The sequence below is a fragment of the Bufo gargarizans genome, unplaced genomic scaffold (genome assembly GCF_014858855.1).
Source record: "Bufo gargarizans isolate SCDJY-AF-19 unplaced genomic scaffold, ASM1485885v1 fragScaff_scaffold_322_pilon, whole genome shotgun sequence".
NCBI classification, from domain to species: domain Eukaryota; kingdom Metazoa; phylum Chordata; class Amphibia; order Anura; family Bufonidae; genus Bufo; species Bufo gargarizans.
Genome location: NW_025334093.1, coordinates 73,554 through 97,172, shown reverse-complemented (window position 1 = coordinate 97,172; position 23,619 = coordinate 73,554). Strand labels below are relative to the sequence as shown.

General features: G+C 44.7%; 1 protein-coding gene across 1 annotated transcript; it reads right to left on the bottom strand.

Annotated features, from left to right (window-relative positions):
• Positions 1-3,889: 3,889 nt before the first annotated feature.
• Positions 3,890-21,709, bottom strand: LOC122922403 (coxsackievirus and adenovirus receptor homolog). Its single transcript, XM_044273001.1, has 7 exons — positions 21,590-21,709; positions 9,792-9,961; positions 9,490-9,694; positions 8,496-8,654; positions 7,866-7,988; positions 6,577-6,712; positions 3,890-4,994 (listed from the first exon to the last, which is right to left on the bottom strand). Exons 1-7 carry the CDS (start codon positions 21,636-21,638, stop codon positions 4,679-4,681), a joined length of 1,158 nt encoding a protein of 385 aa, XP_044128936.1. The 5' UTR covers positions 21,639-21,709; the 3' UTR covers positions 3,890-4,678.
• Positions 21,710-23,619: the final 1,910 nt, after the last annotated feature.

The window sequence follows — 23,619 nt, the reverse complement described above, 5'->3', positions numbered from 1 at the left end:
GTGAGGAATCCTATAGACGATTGTATGGGGAACAGTTCAGGAGAGAACAGAGAAGAAGGTTCTGTGAGGATCGGAGATTACTTGTGGGAATGAATCGGGGAAGCAGGACAGAGATGTAAGGAGGGGACTGGTTGTGGATGGACTTGTATGTAGTGGTTAGCATCTTAAACTAAATTCACTGGGCAACGAGGAGCCAGTGATTGGCAGAGGAGAAACAAGGGTAGAAGGGTAGAACTGGACCACAGAGTTGAGAATAGACTGGAGGGGAGCGACAATGCTAGATAGGAGGCCACAGAGGAGAATGTTGCAGTAGTCCAGGCGGGAGATGATGACAATTACAAGCATTTTAGTTGACTCAGGGGTGAGGAAGGAGAAAATATAAGACATATTATTGAGTTGAAAGCGGCAGGTGGAGGTGAGGGTTTGGATGTGTGGTTTGAAGGACAGGGCAGCAAGGCCGGCCTTAGGGGTGCACAACCTGTGTGGCTGCACAGGGAGCATTACCCTTCGGTCCTGAAGGGGGCGCCAGACAGTCGCCTTTCCTGAGCACCCAGTCATGGGTACATTTACCCGTGCAGAGCATGAGAGCACAGAGCATGAGGGCATGGGGGAAAAGAGCATGATGGCACAGTACAGGGGGCATAGCATGGTCAAAAGGTCTATAGGGGCACAGAGACCGAGAGCATAAGGGCCACAGAGCAGGAGGGCACAGAACATGGAGATACAGAGCAAAAGGGGCACAGAGCATAAGAGGCACAGTATGATGGCGGCTCAGTAAATGGGCACACAGCATGGGTCAAATAGCGCAATGGCACAGTACAGGGGGCATAGCATGGTCGCCAAGTATATAGGAGCACAGAGACAAAGTATAAGCTGTATGTGCAAAAACCCGGAAGCGCGCGCTTCCAGGTGGTAGAGATCGGGGGAGCCGGATGCATTGTACGGCAGCTTTAGTCCTCTGGAATGAACTGAAGCTGCCGCACATTCGTTCCTATGGAGATCCTGCCTGTGGTCGGGCTCCGGGGGAATACAGCGTATTTCTCATACACTCCAATGCTAATAAATTGGAGTGTATGAGAGACGCAATCTGATGACTGCTTGTTATAGTTCCTTATGGGAATTATAAAATAATGTAGAAAAAAAAGTTTATAAAACATTTAAACAATTAAAAAGCAACACATCATGGGTATTGCCACATGTGAAAATACCCGTACTATTAAAATATAAATATATTTTTTCCCATACAGCAAATGGCGAAACAGAAAAAAAGTCAAAATGGCCGATTCACCACTTCACCTACCACAAAAAATAAATAGCAAGTGATCAAAAAGTCTTACACACCCCAGAATGGTATCAATGAAAACTAAAAGTTATCGCCCCAGAAAGGCATCGAGTGAAAAACGAAAAAGCAACAAGGAAAAACTCTCCGGGGCTGCATCAGAGATGTTGTTGTAATACTCCAGAGTGGTATTACCATTCCTACTACCTGCTACTTTCTCTAATGGGCTAAACATAATGTCATCTGTGTATTTATTTGAGGTTCTCTTACACTGTGCATTAATTGTTCTGCTATGTAACTGTTATTTGTTGTATTACATGTTATATGCCTGGTTCACCAGCAGGTGGCAGCGGATATATGGCAGAGAGATCTTTACATAGAATGGAACTCATCATTCCATTCTCCCCCCCCATAGGCAGAAGTGGGCTAATCCTGCTTCCTACCTAGGGAGCAGCTGCAGGAAATGTCTAGTCAGTTGTTAAGCCAGTGTTAGAAGCAGACGTGTGGGAAGGTCCCCCTTCTGCACTAGGAGTCTCTCGAGAGGGAAGCAGCTCATAGAGCACCCTGAGTCCTTACAGATTTACAGACAGAGTACTATGCGGGGGTCAACAGCCAAAGGCACCATACTCCAAAGTTACCAGAATCGTTACAGAGTCCAGTAACCAGACAAAAGCCGAGTTTAGAACAGCAGAGAAGGCTAAAGCAGATTGTCCCAGTTTGCCTGCCAGTTTATGCCAAAACCTGCTGAAACAAAGAGAAAGACTGTTTCTTGCACTGATGCCAGTTAGTCACGTAAAGCTGTTGAACTTTATAAAGTCTGGACTCGGCTTATTCTCTACCTCAACTATCACTGTCCCCTTTATTGCTTCGGAGCCTAACCCTGTGGAGCAATGGTATCCAGGTAGGAGCACCGTGACACACACCGAAACCTATTGGGGCCACACAACACCACTCAGCATTCCTAAAAGCCTGGGACACAATCGGCCCCGAGGGGCACATTGCACAGTGCAAGGCACAGACCTCTATGCAACCCGGCTCAGGCAGCACAATAATGATGACACCGGCCTCTGATAGGCTACAGGAACTAGGACTAAAACCTATTAGAGGAAACGGTGGACCAGGGAGACATTGCTCCTGTGTCCTGTCACAGCATTCAACTGTATTGCTGTCTTGAGTACAGAGATGCAGTTGAATATGTAGAGATGAGCGTTTCCACAATGAAAGCGCTCATTGCCCATGGCACTTCCGCTGCTCCCCTCTTTCCGCTACCGGGTGCTGCCTGAGGCGATCGCCTCACCTTGCCTCATTGGTGGTGCACCTCTGAAGAATGAAAGTAACTATTACTGTCCTCTTTCTTGGAATGCGTAGAGGTAATGAAGTGAATTCAATCTGAGTCTGATTGCAGTTGAGAGACACGTTTACTCCACCATTTTTGCTGTTAAGGAATTTGTGGAACTCTTTTTTCCGTAGTTCTCGAATTATTGGCCCAAGTCCAAGAGGTAACTGGGTAAGTTAAAAACAACTTCAGGTAAGGAAGAAGACCAGCCAGTATCTTCTTTTCCCAGGGACCTGTCTTCTTGAAGTCACTGCAGGGACCCCTATGATCAGGGGTGGACTGGCCTTAGACCTCCAAGGGAAATTTCCCGGTGGGCCAATGCCGAGGAGACCACCCGAGCCCTTCTCATGGCTGTCAGCCAGGCACATAACAATTTGATGCTCTCCGAATGCTAGAAACATCGGTTATTTATATACAGAACCCCCAGGTGTCCTCCTGAATTCAACTGTGCCGCTATCCTCAGGATGGTGATACAGTTGAATACGGAGGGGAGGGTAGCAGTATATTGTGCTGCACTGAGGTATGTACAGTAAGTCAGGATCAGTACAGGATAAGTAATGTATGTACACAGTGACTGCACCAGCAGAATAGTGAGCGCAGCTCTGGAGTATAGTACAGGATGTAACTCAGGATCAGTACAGGATAAGTAATGTATGTACACAGTGACTGCACCAGCAGAATAGTGAGTGCAGCTCTGGAGTATAATACAGGATGTAACTCAGGATCAGTACAGGATAAGTAATGTATGTACACAGTGACTGCACCAGCAGAATAGTGAGTGCAGCTCTGGAGTATAATACAGGATATAACTCAGGATCAGTACAGGATAAGTAATGTATGTACACAGTGACTCCCCCAGCAGAATAGTGAGTGCAGCTCTGGAGTATAATACAGGATGTAACTCAGGATCAGTACAGGATAAGTAATGTATGTACACAGTGACTGCACCAGCAGAATAGTGAGTGCAGCTCTGGAGTATAATACAGGATGTAACTCGGGATCAGTACAGGATAAGTAATGTATGTACACAATGACTGCACCAGCAGAATAGTGAGTGCAGCTCTGGAGTATAATACAGGATGTAACTCAGGATCAGTACAGGATAAGTAATGTATGTACACAGTGACTGCACCAGCAGAATAGTGAGTGCAGCTCTGGAGTATAATACAGGATGTAACTCAGGATCAGTACAGGATAAGTAATGTATGTACACAGTGACTGCACCAGCAGAATAGCGAGTGCAGCTCTGGAGTATAATACAGGATGTAACTTGGTCAGTATAAGTAATGAGATTTATTTACTAAGTGACTGAACGTCTTGTGTTATTTGTAACTGTACAACAATTGTGTGGAACAGCGAAGTCATATGTGATCACTTAGTGTGCCATGACCTGGGGATCTCTTTAGGCCATAGACTAGACATCACACAGAATAAGGTAAAATCCACCAACCACCACTTTTCTCAATATGACAATTCAATAGTTCCTGAGCTTTGTACAACATTTTATATTAACAAAAAGAACCCAAAATCACAAAATGCATGAGATCTCCAATTCCACCCAAGGTAAAAAAGTATCTTATTGTCATAGTGATTGGCACAAGGTTATGAATCATGATTTAGTTTACAGTTTATAGAAATGTTCATTATCTTGTTGGAAAAGATCAGTGGATACAGAGGAGTCAGCTGCACCCTGGTACTTGAAGGGGCAAAAGTGTTGAGGCTCAGAAGTTTCAAGTTATGCCTGAGGCCTTGTTTATGTGCTTGGAGGTGGAGGGCCATGCCTGAGAATTTCCTTATTACTTATATGCAGTATGAACTTACATAGGACTCTACCTCAGGCATCACAATATTCACAGAAAAAGTGGATCTAGGGTAAAGGCTACTGCAAGGAAGGGTAGAAGGCTGGGCAAAGTCCAGGAACATGTGCTATGGCCTGAACCAGAATATTAGGGGCGTCTTCTCCGCTATGGACCTTTATACATATATACAAATAGAGAAGTTGCAGAAGAATACATTCTGAGATGTATGGATCCCATGTGATGTTCATGTGTAGGACAAATTTCTCAGACGATGAAACCTTCTCGAGACTGTGCCGGCACCATCACCGGTACTCCGCCTACTCGCTGCAGATTGTATGGATGATATTTTCCGCTTTGTTCAGGAACAATGAATATAGGTCCAGATAAGGGAACAGGGCTCTCGGCCATTTTCTTGGAGACTTCACTGTTGGTCAAGGATGGAGCTGAGAGTTCATCTTTTGGTGCTGCATTGTAGGACCGCCGACTGGACCAGCGTATATTGTGTGATCGGTAGCCAGCGGCACTCCGTAAACTACTGGCACGGCTATTGCTGTTACTTGGAGGAGCTGCCACGTCCTCTCTAGGGATGAGAAGAAGAGACAGCGATCAGAGAAGTGGCATTTCTCATGATATTACTTCACTAGACATGAGAAAATGTGTAACTCCAGAGAATACAATGAGAGAATCCATGCATCTCGTAGCCAACGGCAGTCAGGACATGGGTTAGGTCCAACCTGGTTCCTAAATTTATTTTCCTTAATCTGTCATCTAGGAAATCTACCTGTTGTATTATATCCTCACAGACCGGACGTTTAGCATCTCCCACTCCCGCACCACCTCCTCGTCTCATTCCCTCTCTGTTGGTGTCCCGCAAGGCTCTGTCCTAGGACCCCTGCTCTTCTCTATCTACACTTTTGGCCTGGGACAGCTCATAGAGTCCCATAGCTTTCAGTATCACTCCTACGCTGACGACACACAAATTTACCTCTCTGGTCCAGACATCACCACCTTACTATCTAGAATCCCACAATGTCTATCTTCTATATCATCCTTCTTCGCCTCTCGCTTTCTTAAACTTAACATGGATAAGACAGAATTCATAATCTTTCCCCCATTTTGTTCAACCCCCCCCCAACAGACCTATCTATCATGATCAATGGTTGCACACTCTCCCCAGTCAACAAAGTTCGCTGCCTTGGAGTGATCTTGGATTCCGCCCTTTCCTTCCGACCGCACATCCAAGCCCTTTCCACCACCTGCCGTCTCCAACTCAACATCTCCCGCATCCGCGCTTTCCTTAACTTTGAATCTGCGAAAATACTTGTACATGCCCTCATTATCTCCCGCCTAGACTACTGCAACACTCTCCTCTGTGCCTTCCATCTAGCACTCTCTCTCCCCTCCAATCTATCCTCAACTCTGCTGCCCGACTAATCCCCCTCTCACCCTATTACTCCTCTGCCTCTCCCCTTTGCCAATCCCTTCACTGGCTCCCCATTGCCCAACGAATTCACTTCAAAGTACTTACAAATACATACAAGGCCGTCCATAACCTGTCCCCTCCCTACATCTCTGAGCTACTTTCCCGATACACCCCCCACACGCACTCTCCGATCCTCACAAGACCTCCTTCTCTCCTCTCCTCTTATTGCCTCTTCCCACAATCGACTCCAAGATTTCTCCCGTGCATCCCCCAGACTCTGGAACTCGCTACCCCAACATATCAGACTCTCACCTACAGAGGAATCCTTCAAAAGAAACCTGAAAACCCACCTCTTCAGACAAGCCTACAACCAATGACCCTGCTGCCTCTATACCGCCATGACCAGCTTCACCCGCACCTACTGTGTCCTTCTCCCATACCATGTAGATTGTAAGCTTCGCGGGCAGGGCCCTCTCTCCTTCTGTACCAGTTTGTAACTCATTTTGTTTATGATAAGTGCAATTGTCTGTATTATGTATGTGCACCGCTTATCATATGTACAGCGCTATGGAATGAATGGTGCTTTAATAATAAAGAATAATAATAATAATAATAATATCCAATAAAGTCTACTTACTGCATGGAGTAAGACAGTGAAGGGTTATTACCACTTCAGGCAGTATTCAGTACATTTAGCGGTACAATGTCACCATCTAGTGGTTAATTGTAAGATTATTACCTTACATCGTTGGCTATCTCTTTTTCATAGCGCTTTTTGTTACAGCGGCAGATCAGACACCATATGAGGAGGAGGAGAAGAAGCAGCAAAAGTAAAGCACCAATGACTGCACCAACAATTATCCCAGTACGGTTACCTGATCCAAGGAAGAAGAGACCACAATCACTTATAAGAAATCGAGGATAATACAACGTAACTGAAATAGTGACTCTTATAACAAGTACATAAAATACTAACCCTATAATACTGCTCCTATGTACAAGAATATAACTACTATAATACTGCCTCCTATGTACAAGAATATTACTACTATAATACTGCACCTATGTACAAGAATATAACTACTATAATACTGCTCCTATGTACAAGAATATAACTACTATAATACTGCTCCTATGTACAAGAATATAACTACTATAATACTGCCTTCTATGTACAAGAATATAACTACTACAATACTGCCTCCTATGTACAAGAATATAACTACTATAATACTGCTCCTATGTACAAGAATATAACTACTATAATACTGCTGCTATGTACAGGAATATAACTACTATAATACTGCTCCTATGTACAAGAATATAACTACTATAATACTGCTCCTACGTACAAGAATATAGCTACTATAATACTGCTCCTATGTACAAGAATATAACTACTATAATACTGCCTCCTATGTACAAGAATATAACTACTATAATACTGCCTCCTATGTACAAGAATATAACTACTATAATACTGTTCCTATGTACAGGAATATAACTACTATAATACTGCCTCCTATGTACAAGAATATAACTACTATAATACTGCCTCCTATGTACAGGAATATAACTACTATAATACTGCTCCCTATGTACAAGAATATAACTACTATAATACTGCTCCTATGTACAAGAATATAACTACTATAATACTGCCCCCTATATACAAGAATATAACTACTATAATACTGCCTCCTACGTACAAGAATATAACTACTATAATACTGCTCCTATGTACAGGAATATAACTACTATAATACTGCTCCTATGTACAAGAATATAACTACTATAATACTGCCTCCTACGTACAAGAATATAACTACTATAATACTGCTCCTATGTACAAGAATATAACTACTATAATACTGCTCCTATGTACAAGAATATAACTACTATAATACTGCTCCTATGTACAAGAATATAACTACTATAATACTGCTCCTATGTACAAGAATATAACTACTATAATACTGCCTCCTACGTACAAGAATATAACTGCTGTGTATATCTTGTTTTTCTCACCTGCAGTTATAGATAAGTGAGCCACACACGTTCCACTTCCCACTTTGTTCCCCACCGTACATTGGTATGCTCCGGCGTAGGCATCAGAGATGTTTTTGATTAGTAAATCTCCATTCGGGGGAGCTGTATGGCGACACAATTTCATCTGATATTAGAAAAGTCATATCCCTATGTACAAAATTCAAATTGTGTTATATAATAAAAGTCACAAATTATGAGCAATTCATGATGGGAACACCAGAGTCATCTTCATTTATGGTATTTATATGTCACCCCCTTGTCATAGGTCTAAATAAATTGGACCTGCACATTTAAAGGCCAGGCCTACGTCCAGGGCTGGCTTTGACACTAGAGGGTGCTAGAGAGTTAATTAAACTCCTTGCACTCCGAGTCCTATGTTTTCTAGTTGGGGTAGCTGTAATTATTGTTCCTCTGCATCACAGCGGCTCATGCAAATGAACATTCAGCATGCAACGATCTTGAAAAAGATTAGAATTTAGAATGTTTCCAAATTGTACATTAAACAGTAATGAAGCATTAAACTGGACGAGCCCTTTAAGGAGCCCCGCAGACATGTGACATTATACCCTATAATATCATTCATTGTATATACATGACATCATCACTTACCCATGTTTATGACCGGGGTGGCTGGGTTGGGGGGTCCGGCTATCTTCTCCCATTTGTAAGTCAGAGGCGGGGTTCCCTCGCTTGATTTGCACTTCAGGATGGCGTCACTTCCTTTGGTCAGTTCTCCTTCGATAAAACAATGAGGATTCGTAGGGGCCGCTAGATCCAGGGGTAGAAGAGTCCTCGTCTTATTAATTGTAGACAAACCATTTCACCACATGGGTTATATGATATGCAGAGAGGAGGGTTGTGACAACCAGTTTCACAAGAACGGTTGTCACTCTCCTACAGCCTGGTGGGCTGTAGTTTCTGTAGTGCTTGGCCTTTGACCTAGCCTGCTTGGCTAATCGTAGTTCATGAACTCTGCCTGCCCTGACCTATGTTGTTTGCTTTTGCGTTAGAGGCAACATCATTGCCCCATTGAACAGTAACGATTGTTTGGGTGGGGATGCACCTTAGAGTGGCAATAGACATGAGATACCTTTCGACGGAACACTCATTTGGCTGACAACCATCTCTTGGAGAGGGGAGTAAGCTGGTAATAGACCACTGTTTTGGTTGGTTAAATACCAGGCATGTTAAATTCTAACAGCCTTATATTTACCTCCCCAACATCCACCATTAAGAGAGAGTTGGCCGATCCTTGAAAATGGTCGGGCTTTGCCGATAAACATCCAAAGTTTATGGCCAGCTTTGGTTTGAACATTGCTAATGAAGTTTACCTGGCTGTTGTACCTAAACAGAAGACCACGACGGTCCTTACTCCAGAACCACAGGTAACTGTGCTTCTGTCCTTTAGGAAGCATTATGACATGTTCTCTTGACCATTGGAGCATAGGTCCACCAAGGTCAGTTTCCAAAATGTTAGGTGGAGTTTCTATTAGGACACTAGAAAATATTGCATAGACCTAGCAATGAAACTGAAAGTTGAGGATCGTTGACTATGACCATCCACCACTGTTGTAGACATCGTGTAAACTTTACTGTGTTTTACCTTGAATGACTAACGCAACTTTCCTCGTAGCCACCCCAGGGTTCTTCTTCACTTTGCACTGGTAGGTGCCAGAATCTTTAACATCCAGATAAGTTATTGTGATGGTGGCATCGCCCTGGCTGGGATCCACAGTTTTGAAAGAGAGGCGGTTCACAAGTTCTGCTGGAGCTTTTGGCACCACGATTTTGTCCATGTAGGTGATAATCTGTTGTGGAAAAAGAGACGTAGCATCAGAATTGAGGCTGTGATACCTTCAAGTAACTGTAACTTCTGGTTTGGTTGATGATAATAGAGATACTCACCAGGTCATCCAATCCTGTGGTGTCTGGGTTCATCTTGGACCATTCAATGTCCAAGACTCCAATGTCGGTGGGGTCCAGGACATACGTACAGCTCAGGCTCACACTATCTCCCTTAGGATGTAGAATGGAATCAGTACTTGATTCTTTGATGGTAAGGGCACCCAGCAGTGCTGTACAATGGAAGAAGCAAAAACAGCGTCAAGAATCCATCAGGACTATCATACCACAAAGAAGAAAAGCGCCACACAGCGGCTGTGCGGTATACCGTGTATATAACATGAGGCCACCGCTGTACACGGATAATACACGGATCATGCCATGAACTCTACAGACATGTCATATTTGCAGGAATTCTTATATTAGGGGGGATTTCTTTTCCTATGCATATTCGTCAGTTGTTTACACTTTTTCACATGTCACTATTTCCCTATATCAGTGATAGCAGCCAGCGTAATGCTCCTATAGCAGAATCAGTCACAGTGCCCCCAGAACAGTGCGAGCCATCGAGTCCCCCCATAATAGTGACATCCACAGTGCCCTCATAACTGTGACATCCACAGTGCCACCATAACAGTGACATCCACAGTGCTCCCCATAACAGTGACATCCACAGCGCCCCCATAACAGTGACATCCACAGTGCTCCCCATAACAGTGACATCCACAGTGCCCCATAACAGTGACATCCACAGTGCCTCCATAACATGACATCCACAGTGCTCCCATAACAGTGACATCCACAGCGCCCCCATAACAGTGACATCCACAGGCGCTCCCATAACAGTGACATCCACAGTGCTCCCCATAACAGTGACATCCACAGTGCTCCCCCATAACAGTGACATCCACAGTGCTCCCCATAACAGTGACATCCCAGTGCCCATAACATTGTCCATCCACAGTGCCCCCATAACAGTGCATCCACAGTGCTCCCTAAACAGTGACATCCCAGTGCTCCCATAACAGTGACATCCACAGTGCTCCCCATAACAGTGACATCCACAGTGCTCCCATAACAGTGACATCCACAGTGCTCCCCGATAACAGTGCACATCCACAAGTGCTCCCCATAACAGTGACATCCACAAGTGCCGCCACCTAACAGTGACATCCACAATTGCTCCCATAACAGTGTGACAGCCACAGTGCTCCCCATACAGGGCAGGCCACAGTGATCAGCCACAGATCCAACAGTTTCATCACAGTGCTCATAACAGTGGACAGCCACAGTGCCCCATAACAGTGACAGCCACAGATCCCCCATAAACAGGGGGTGTCAATCCACAGTGCCCCCATAACAGTGTCATACCACAGTGGCCTCCATAACAGTGACATTAACACAGTGCCCCAATAACAGTGACAAGCATCCACAGTGCCCCCATAGACATTGACATCCACAGTGCCCCATAACAGTGACATCCACAGTGCCTCCATAACAGGGACATCCACAGTGCCTCCCATAACAGTGACAGCCACAGTGCCCCCATAACAGTGAACAGTCCACAGATCCCCATAGCAAGTGTCAGCCACAGTGCCCCATAACAGTGACATCCACAGTGGCCCCATAACAGTGACATCCACAGTGCCTCCATACAGTGACATCCACCATGCTCCCCATAACAGTGTCATCCACCAGTGCCCCCATAACAGTGGACATCCACAGTGCCCCCATAACAGTGACATCCACATTGCCCCATAACAGTGACAATCCACAGTGCCCCCATAACAGTGACATCCACAGTGCCCCCATAACAGTGACATCCACAGTGCTCCCATAACAGTGACAGCCACAGTGCTCCCCATAACAGTGACAGCCACAGTGCCCCACATAACAGTGTCATCCACAGTGCCTCCATAACAGTGTCATCCACCAGTGCCCCATAACAGTGACATCCACAGTGCTCCCCCATAACAGTGACATCCACAGTGCCCCCATAACAGTGATCATCCACAGTGCTCCCATAACAGTGACATCCAACAGTGCCCCATAACAGTGACATCCACAGTGCCCCCATAACAGTGACAGCCACAGTGCCCCCATAAACAGTGACATCCACAGTGCCTCCATAACAGTGACATCCACAGTGCCCCCATAACAGTGACATCCACAGTGCCCCCATAACAGTGACATCCACAGCGCCCCCATAACAGTGACATCCACAGTGCCCCCATAACAGTGACATCCACAGTGCCCCATAACAGTGAATCCCACAGTGCCTCCCATAACAGTGACATCCACAGTGCCCCCCATAACAGTGCATCCACAGTGCCCCCATAAACATGACATCCCAGTGCCCCCATAACAGTGACATCCACAGTGCCCCATAACAGTGACATCCACAGTGCCCCCATAACAGTGACATCCACAGTGCCACCATAAACAGTGACATCCACAGTGCTCCCATAACAGTGACATCCACAGTGCCCCATAACAGTGACATCCACAGTGCCCCCATAACAGTGACATCCACAGTGCCCCATAACAGTGACATCCACAGTGCCCCATAACAGTGACATCCACAGTGCCCCATAACAGTGACATCCACAGTGCCCCCATAACAGTGACATCACAGAGTCCCCATAACAGTGACATCCACAGTGCCCCCATAACAGTGACATCCACAGTGCCCCATAACAGTGACATCCACAGTCCCCCCTAACAGTGACATCCACAGTGCCCCCTAACAGTGACATCCACAGTGCCCCATAACAGTGACATCCACAGTCCCCATAACAGTGACATCCACAGTGCCCCCATAACAGTGACATCCACAGTGCCCCATAACAGTGACATCCACAGTGCCCCCATAACAGTGACATCCACAGTGCTCCCCATAACAGTGACATCCACAGTGCCCCATAACAGTGACATCCAAAGTCCTTCCACAACAGTGACATCTACAGTGCCCCCATAACAGTGACATCCACAGTGCCCCCATAACAGTGACATCCACAGTGCCCCATAACAGTGACATCCACAGTGCCCCATAACAGTGACATCCACAGTGCCCCCATAACAGTGACATCCACAGTGCCCATAACAGTGACATCACAGTGCCCCATAACAGTGACATCCACAGTGCCCCATAACAGTGACATCCACAGTGCCCCCATAACAGTGACATCCACAGTGCCCCCATAACAGTGACATCCACAGTGCCCCCAAACAGGACATCACAGTGCCCCCATAACAGTGACATCCACAGTGCCCCATAACAGTGACATCCACAGTGCCCATAACAGTGACATCCACAGTGCCCCCATAACAGTGACATCCACAGTGCCCCCATAACAGTGACATCCACAGTGCCCCATAACAGTGACATCCACAGTGCCCCATAACAGTGACATCCACAGTGCCCCCATAACAGTGACATCCAAAGTCCTTCCACAACAGTGACATCCACAGTGCCCCCATAACAGTGACACCTACAGTGCCCCCATAACAGTGACATCCACAGTGCTCCCCCATAACAGTGACATCCACACTGCCCCTATAACAGTGACATCCACAGTGCCCTCTTAACAGTACCAGCCACAGTAACCCCATGACATCTATATTTTGGGAGTCCTTAAAGGGTTACTGAGTTATCAAATAACTTTTGCTATTACATAGGGACATTCGTTTTGATAGGTGGAGGTCCGAGTGCAGAGAATCCCACTGATCGCTAGAACAAGGAAAGAGAAGTCCTCTTCTATCGAGCGCTCTATCTTCACTACAGGAGACAAGCTGCACAGAAGTCTATGGGCCTGTCCTCTGCAGTGAGTAGAGAGCGCGATATACAAGAGCTTCTCTCTCCTCCTTCTAGAGATTAGTGGGGTCTCCGCTCTCAGACCGCCACCGATTCACATGTTTAGCATGTCCCTATGATATATGAAAAGCTTTTTGAAAACTCAGTGACCCTTTAAAGGATCGGCGCGCCCGGGTGTTCAGTTTTGGGAGCGGTGAGTTCATGTTATTATTTATGTGACACGTTCACAGGTATGACCAGTGATGACATCACAGAGCAGGAAGGTCTCGGGACACCGACAAGTGGAAATCATCATCTTCAGTGTGTGTAGTCAAATCTCGTAGAACTGGTGTCCTCACGTGTGACGAACGTGAGCGCAGGAATGTCGTCGACCGGTATCACACACACGCCCTGCAGGGAGGAGGACACCATGGGGTGCACACCCACCACCTTGGGACAGTTTCTGTCAGGCTGGGAAAGTATAAAGGTTCTGGTCTCCTCAGATAGTTGGGATGTCCTACGCCGAACCGTGACATCATGACCACCTGCCGTCACCACAGCTGCCGCTCAGCTTCTCCAGGCTCCTGAATGGCAGATCCCTCGATGAGGTAGAACTGTCAATGCCTGGAAAAGATGGGTGACAACTCACAGGGCTGTCACCCAGCTCTCCTAGACTGCTACAGGCCTGGCTATGCAGTGGTACATGTCGAGGTCCTGCTGTGCCACACCCGGCAGTACCAGGCTTGGTAGTCGCTTTGATTGCCCTCAGGATCGTGTACCTCTCATGCATAGACACGTGTGCAGCAGGTGACAGCTCAGCGCCTGCTGTGTAAACACACCGCCTCTGTACCACGTGCTGCCGCATAAAGAAGGGTGGACTTGTGTGCCAACCTTAAAGAGGGCATCCACCTGGTAAATTTCCAGGTCACTTATTCTCCAGTCACCTCCAAAGCTGCATCCAAAACTCAAGTAACAGATACACAGCCAGGGTTACATGTCTGGTACCTAACAAACTACAATCTGTTTCCAAAGGCAACTAGCAGAACTAAAAATGCAGCTTGGGATGTGATCGGAGTATAATCAGATGCCACTGAAAAACAGCACAAGATCAATTATTAGAAGTTACCTAAAAATGTATTATGCAGAGAAAGTTTCCATGATGAGCGGCAGGGGCAATATTTCCCATATATTCCCATATATTCGCCATATATTCGAGAATTCGCGAATTCGCGAATTCGTCATCTCCAGGCATTATTTTCTTGATTGCAAAAATTCATATAAAATTTGCATAAAAATTCGCATGAACTGGTATTTTTTTTAAATCGAGCATTCGCGATTACGAATATATTTTGCAATATTCTAAATATTCGCGAATTCTCGAAGTGCCGATATTCGCGATTAAAATTTGCAATTCGTATATTCGTGATCAACACTATTTACGACCACCCTGCAGTCCATCAGCGGTGGCCGTGCTTGTACACTATAGTAAAAAGTACCACCTACGTGAGCTCCCCCGGACCCGGCCACCAGAGAGCCTGCCATTTTTTCTTATAGTGTGCAAGCACGGCCACCACTGCTGGATTGCGTGTATACATATGTACATAGCTCTCCGTCCTAAAGGGGTCCTCTCACTTCAGCAACTGGCATTTAGCATGTAGAGAAAGTTATTACAAGGCACTTACTAATGTATTGTGAGTCGCCATATTGCCTCCTTTGCATCACATTATACACTGCTCGTTTCCGTGCTTACGACCGTCCTGTAATCCAGCAGCGGTGGTCGTGCTTGCACACTATAGGACTGTAGGAGCTCACATAGGCTGGTGCTTTTTTCTATAGTGTGCAAGCACGACCACAGCTGCTGGATTACAGGATGGTCGTAACCATGGAAACTTTCTCTGCATAATAAATAAATAATAATAATAATAAAATAAAATTTATAGAGGGTGGAGCTACATAATGAGTAAGGGACAACAGAAGTAGGCGGGGCCAGCAATACCACAATGCAGCACAATATACCGCCCCTGCAGAACCAGATACCACAGTGCAGCACAATATACCGCCCCAGCAGAACCAGATACCACAGTGCAGCACAATATACCGCCCCAGCAGAACCAGATACCACAGTGCAGCACAATATACCGCCCCACCAGAACCAGATACCACAGTGCAGCACAATATACCGCCCCACCAGAACCAGATACCACAGTGCAGCACAATATACCGCCCCAGCAGAACCAGATACCACAGTGCAGCACAATATACCGCCCCAGCAGAACCAGATACCACAGTGCAGCACAATATACTGCCCCAGCAGAACCAGATACCACAGTGCAGCACAATATACCGCCCCACCAGAACCAGATACCACAGTGCAGCACAATATACCGCCCCAGCAGAACCAGATACCACAGTGCAGCACAATATACCGCCCCAGCAGAACCAGATACCACAGTGCAGCACAATATACTGCCCCAGCAGAACCAGATACCACAGTGCAGCACAATATACTGCCTCCTTGTTGTAGCATTGAGGTGCACCACATTCATAAAGATTGCAATGCAGTTGAATACAGGAAGGTACCTATGGCCACCAGCTATGTGGAAAAGTACCTGATTTTCCCACATTAAATAATGCTGAGAGCATCAAAATAATGTGTGCCTGAGAATTACACCCAGTATACAGGACAGAGAAGTAGTACTGTGCAGTGTGTATACAGTTGCAAGAAAAAGTATGTGAACCCTTTGGAATTATATGGATTTCTGCACAAATTGGTGATAAAATATGATCTGATCTTCATCTAAGTCCCAACAATAGACAATCACAGTCTGCTTAACCTAATAACACACAAATAATTAAATGTTACCATGTTTTCATTGAACACACCGTGCAAACATTCACAGTGCAGGTGGAAGAAGTATGTGAACCCTTGGATTTAATAACTGGTTGAACCTCCTTTGGCAGCAATAACTTCCACCAAACGTTTCCTGCAGTTGCAGATCAGACGTGCACAACGGTCAGGAGTAATTCTTGACCATTCCTCTTTACAGAACTGTTTCAGTTCAGCAATATTCTCGGGATGTCTGGTGGGAATCGCTTTCTTGAGGTCCTGCCACAGTATCTCAATCGGGTTGAGGTCAGGACTCTGACTTGGCCGCTCCACAAGGCGGATTTTCTTCTGTTTAAGCCATTCTGTTGTTGATTTACTTCTATGCTTTGGGTCGTTGTCCTGTTGCAACACCCATCTTCTGTTGAGCTTCAGCTGGTGGACAGATGGCCTTAAGTTCTCCTGCAAAATGTCTTGATAAACTTGGGAATTCATTTTTCCTTCGATGATAGCAATCTGTCCAGGCCCTGACACAGCAAAGCAGCCCCAAACCATGATGCCCCCACCACCATACTTCACAGTTGGGATGAGGTTTTGATGTTGCTGTGCCTCTTTTTCTCCACACATAGTGTTGTGTGTTTCTTCCAAACAACTCAACTTTGGTGTTATCTGTCCACAGAATATTTTGCCAGTACTGCTGTGGAACATCCAGGTGCTCTTGTGCAAACTGTAACGTGCAGCAATGTTTTTTTTTTGGACAGCAGTGGCTTCCTCTGTGGTATCCTCCCATGAAATCCATTCTTGTTTAGTGTTTTACGTATTCTAGATTCGCTCACAGGGATGTTAGCATATGCCAGAGACTTTTGTAAGTCTTTAGCTGACACTCTAGGATTCTTCTTCACCTCATTGAGCAGTCTGCTCTGTGCTCTTGCAGTCATCTTTACAGGACGGCCGCTCCTAGGGAGAGTAGCAGCAGTGCTGAACTGTCTCCATTTATAGACAATTTGTCTTACCGTGGACTGATGAACAGCAAGTCTTTTGGAGATCCTTTTATAACACTTTCCAGCTTTATGCAAGTCAACAATTCTTAATTGTAGGTCTTCTGAGAGCTCTTCTGTACGAGGCATCATTCACATCAGGCAATGCTTCTTGTGAAAAGCAAACCCAGAACTGGTGTGTGTTTTATAGGGCAGGGCAGCTGTAACCAACACCTCCAATCTCATCTCATTGATTGGACTCCAGTTGGCTGACACCTTTAATCTCATCTCATTGATTGGACTCCAGATGGCTGACACCTCACTCCAATTAGCTCTTGGAGATGTCATTAGTCTAGGGGTTCACATACTTTTCCACCTGCACTGTGAATGTTTACATGGCGTGTTCAATAAAAACAAGGTAACGTTTAATTTTTTGTGTGTTATTAGGTTAAGCCGACTGTGATTGTCTATTGTTGTGACTTAGATGAAGATCAGATCACATTTTATGACCAATATGTGCAGAAATCCATATCATTCCGAAGGGTTCACATACTTTTTCTTGCAACTGTATATACTGAGGATTACGCCCGGTATACAGGACAGAAAGTAGTACTGTGCAGTGTATATATATACTGAGGATTACACCCAGTATACAGGACAGAAAGTAGTACTGTGCAGTGTATATACAGCAGCACTACACTCGGACTATAGTTTTTCCTTCGGATGAGAGGAGCTCGCAGAGACTTTCACCTTTGCTTCTCTTAGCCAATAAACAGAAACTCGGAACTGGTTGAACAAGTCTTAGAAATGTAAAGAATTCTACCGGACCTCGTACACAACTTCTCCGGAAATCTCTAGGGTTTCCGTCATACTTCCTTTTTTTATATTATATGTAATTAAAGTGTATTCGCACTCCACTCATGAATTCCAGCAGTCCAGAGGATATAGCCTCAGAGATCATCGCCACCACTCACCAGGGCTCTGCCCTTTGGGTATGGGAATGGCTGACATCAATGCTCACTCTGGGTAAAGGTTGCCTGGACTGTTTGAAATCCCAAAATTGCTCTAATGAATCAAAAAATTATATTTAAACAGCTATACAAAAAAAAACTAGCATTTTGTGTATAGAGTTCCTTTGCGGACATGGCTACGGACCACAAACCAACCTTGTGTAGTCTGCGGACCACGCAGTGACGTCACGCTACAAAGTCTGTCACTCTGGAGTTACATAAGTTTGCACAAGGTCTGTATACGAAAAGTAGTAAGAGATTTTTCTCTAGTGAAGACCTATATCCGTAGGAGCAGGAGGTGGACATGGCCTTCAAGGGGTTGTCTCAGTTGCAAACTGCATTTATCATGTAGAGAAAGCTAATACAAGGCACTTACTAATGTATTGTGATTGTCCATATTGCTTCCTTCACTGGCTGGATTCATTTTTCCATCACATTATACACTGCTCATTTCCATCGTTGTGACCACCCTGCAATCCATCAGCAGTGGCCGGGGTCTATATGTTTGGGGAATTTATTCTAGGGTCTATATAAATGAGGGTCTTATCTGGGGTCTATATAATTGGGAGATTTGGCCTGCGGTCTGTATAGATAGGTGCTTTGGTCTTGGGTCTGTATTTATGGGAGTTTCACCTGGGGTGACTATGAATGAGGGGTTTGCTCTGGGGTCTGTATTAATTAGGGTGTGTATAGTTGGGGGCTTTGGTCTGGGGGCTGTATAATTGGGGGCTTTGGTCTGTATTGATAGGGGTTTGGCTTTGGGTCTGTATAGACTAGAGTTTCACCCCAGGTCTGTATATATTGGGGTCTTTATGGATGAGAGGTCTGGTCTGGAGCCTATATAGATGGGGGTTTGCTCTTGGGTCTGTATTAATAGGGGTATGTATAGTTGGGGGCTTTAGTCTGTGGTGTGTATAGTTGGGCGATTTGGCCTGGGGTCTGTATAGTTGGGGGCTTTGGTCTGGGATCTGTAAATTTGGGGGCTTTGTTCTGGGGTCTGTATAGTTGGGGGCTTTGGTCTGTATTGGTAGGGGTTTGGCTTTGGGTCTGTATAGACTAGAGTTTCACCTCAGGTCTGTATATATTGGGGTCTTTGGGTCTTTATAGATGAGAAGTCTGGTCTGGGGCCTACATAGATGGGGGTTTGCTCTGGGTCTGTATTAAAGGGGGTCTGTATAGTTGGGGGCTTTGGTCTGGGGTCTGTATAGTTGGGGGGTTGTGTCTGTATTGATAGGGGTTAAGCTTTGGGTCTGTATAAACTTGAGTTTTACCTCAGGTCTGTATATATAGGTGGCTTTAGCCTTTGGGTCTTTATGGATGAGAGGTCTGGTCTGGGGCCTATATAGATGGGGGTTTGCTCTGGGTCTGTATTAATAGGGGTCTGTATAGTTAAGGGTTTTGGTCTGGGATCTGTATAGTTGGGGGCCATGGGTCTGTATAGATTGGTGTTTCACCTCGAGTCTGTATATATTGGGGGCTTTAGCCTTTGGGTCCTTATGGATGAGTGGTCTGGTCTGGGGCCTGTATAGATGAGGGTTTGCTCTGGGGTCTGTATTAATGGAGGTTTGTATAGTTGAGGGCTTTGGTCTGGGGTCTGTATAAAGGGGAGGGTCTGGTGTGTGATAATGGGGGTCATATGTTATATAAGAAGACTCCTCTACAGGGCAGTTAACATGAAAGCTGAGACTGATAGTATGTGCATCTTTCATGGCTCATGGGTTGTCTTCACGTTGGTCATATGCTAGTCTCTACACTGTGGCAGCTCTTGGCTCTCTGACACCTTTTTCCCTACACTAGAAAATGTGTCAGACTCCTCCTTCCTGTGCCTACAGTTACAGGTAGTTGAGGCCTGTAGAGACTGGAGCGTTCCTTTAAGTGGAGATCTCTGAAGTATCTGATCTTCCCTAACCCATGTCTGTCACCTATCATGAAACTTTAAAAACACCTGGCCTTCAAGCTTGGATGGAACAGACCCAAGACAGGTTAGGAAATTTCCCCAAGACCATCATTCTCCTCTGAATACACCCTTATAACCCGTCCTATCACATTCCTTTTGCCCCAGGAAAGATATTCATGTTAGAAAAAATTCATAAACCTGTATGAAGGATGGTGGGTGATATTTCTCAGATGTCTCTATAAAAAATAGTCCAGTAGTCCAGTATCTTCCAGTATGCTGTACACAGCTCCTATATGGAATTATGTGTTTCCATGGTTTCAGCTTATAAACAAATCCTTTGTGGTCATGTGTTACTCCACTCCATGGCTCCTTCTTGATAACGTAAAGGTAGTAGTAGAGGAGGCAGATGGATGGAGTAACGTAGACCTGCAGGAAACACATGGGGCTGCATAGAAGCTGTGTACACAAAACGGGAAGAGAATTCCAAAACATGGAGCAGATTTGCTGAGACACTTTGAACCAGAGTACCAGACTGAGGTTCCTTGTAGCCAGGGTTGTAACTACCATAGCGGCAGACCATGCGAAAGACCAAGTCTTCTCCTCTTCTACTGGGGGTAAAAACTTGGTCAGGAGTTAGGACTCAAATGAAGCACTGAAAAATGGCCCAAAGAACATTGAAAAGGGTTTCGGCAGAAACCCTTCTGTCCTGTGTGGGGGCCTGGTTTGATCCTTGCTAAGGGGCCCTTACTTATCTATGTACGCCTCTGCTTGTGGCCACCAGATAAGATGGCTCCATCTGTACACACCTGTAAGTAATAGACCCTAGTGGTAAGTGATCAGCTCCAAAGTCACCTCCAACTAAGGTTGCCTTCTGGACATTTAAGAACAACTATTGTGTCAGGACCTGGGCCCACCGAAAGATCTTCTGCCACTCTGATGGGCCTATCCGACCCTGATGAGCCAAAATAAAAATATATAAGCTCCACCCACTACGATGACATCACAGATTTCAAAAAATGCCCAAAATTACATACTGCTGAGTGAAGAGCCAGCACATAGCGGTAACCTATACCAGGTCCAAATATTGTGGCATTGACTTACCTCCACCATCCATTAAAGTCAACAGACCTTGAGTAGATTTGGAGAGGCCCCTGACACCTGATCAGGGGTGTGCACACAGAGTTCCCCTTAAACTGGTTTGTTATAAAATATTACGTTGCCTTTCCCTCTCACATAAGATAAAGGAGTGGAAGTTCTCAGGCTGTTGTAGCACCAGCCGGAGGTTGATATGATACATACAAACGTACAATCTATAACACACAGGTAGGAAACATAACGTAACGCACTCATAGGCACTTACCTGGCATGAATCCCAGAATAACCCACCAGGTCACCCACTGGTCGTCCATTCTGATCCCAGAAGGGTAGGTTCCTCTGAAGCAGCTGTGAAGAACAGCGTGTGAAGAGACCTGTACACAGAGCAAAAGCTGCAAAACCTGTGCTACGAGTCCTGGGCGCTGAGAGAACAAGACACACCTGTACGAGATGGGACGAGAGGTAAGTGTCCTCCGCAAGGTGACACCCAGGGAGGATGGCTTACTGTACCTTTGTTTTTTAGGTATTTTGCCAAGAGGCATACAACTGCCTAAATACCAATCCCCTAATATAAGGTTACTATTACTCCCACTATCCAATAATCTAGCAGGAGATCCATAGGTTACCCATTTAGGGGGGCGCTATCGCATTGTCTTCAAGGGAACCATGCGTCGTGGACGGTGGTCAACAGTGGAACTACATGTGGCAATTCAATAATGTACCTTTAAATTGAAATATGATTTATAGAAATCGATAAATCACTAATGTTAGTGAATGGAAACATTTTTGTTAGTATTCAGAGAACATCTCATGCAGTAGACAAGGTCTGGTACTACTGTATTATACTTTGGGGTTTACGCAGACCCCATTGCGGTCCCCTTTACTTCTGTGGCACTTCAGGAAATATCTGTGCTACTGAAAGCTGCACCCTTTCATGGTGCTCAACCCATGCTATACATAGAATATTTTAGGTAATAGGTGTGGCTGGGATGATGGGCAACCTCGTCTACATAGATTTTGGTGACTGGTTGTGCAACACATTTGTGCTCAAGGCAAAGTGTAAGAAGACTCTTCTCGAAAAAGCAAAAATAAATCTCACTCCACCCAAGAGTTGTCAGCACAAAATGATGTGATGAACGACATGGCTGATGTCACACCTGTGGAGTAATAATATTACTAATGCTAAGGTTTAGCAACATTCATCCTAGTGAATTCTGATAGGAATAGGAGCCAAGTGTCAGGGCTGTGAGGGGCTTCTTAGTTTCCTTCACAACAAGTGTAACTACTATAATACTCTAGTTACAGCGTATTCTTGTACATAGGAGCAGTATTATAGTAGTTATATTCTTGTACATAGGAGGCAGTATTATAGTAGTTATATTCTTGTACATAGGAGCAGTATTATAGTAGTTATATTCTTGTACATAGGAGCAGTATTGTAGTAGTTATATTCTTGTACATAGGAGCAGTATTATAGTAGTTATATTCTTGTATATAGGAGCAGTATTATAGTAGCTATATTCTTGTACATAGGAGCAGTATTATAGTAGTTATATTCTTGTACATAGGAGGCAGTATTATAGTAGTTATATTCTTGTACATAGGAGCAGTATTACAGTAGTTATATTCTTGTACATAGGAGGCAGTATTATAGTAGTTATATTCATGTACATAGGAGGCAGTATTATAGTAGTTATATTCTTGTACATAGGAGGCAGTATTATAGTAGTTATATTCATGTACATAGGAGGCAGTATTATAGTAGTTATATTCTTGTACATAGAAGCAGTATTATAGTATTATATTCTTGTACATAGGAGCAGTATTATAGTAGTTATATCTTGTACATAGGAGCAGTATTATAGTAGTTATATTCTTGTACATAGGAGCAGTATTATAGTAGTTATATTCTTGTACAATAGGAGGCAGTATTATAGTAGTTATATTCTTGTACATAGTAGGCAGTATTATAGTAGTTATATTCTTGTACATAGGAGCAGTATTATAGTAGTTATATTCTTGTACATAGGAGCAGTATTATAGTAGTTATATTCTTGTACATAGGAGCAGTATTATAGTAGTTATATTCTGTACATAGGAGGCAGTATTATAGTAGTTATATTCTTGTACATAGGAGGCAGTATTATAGTAGTTATATTCTGTACATAGGATGGCAGTATTATAGTAGTTATATTCTTGTACATAGGAAGGCAGTATTATAGTAGTTATATTCTGTACATAGAGGGCAGTATTATAGTAGTTATATTCTTGTACATAGGAGGCAGTATTATAGTA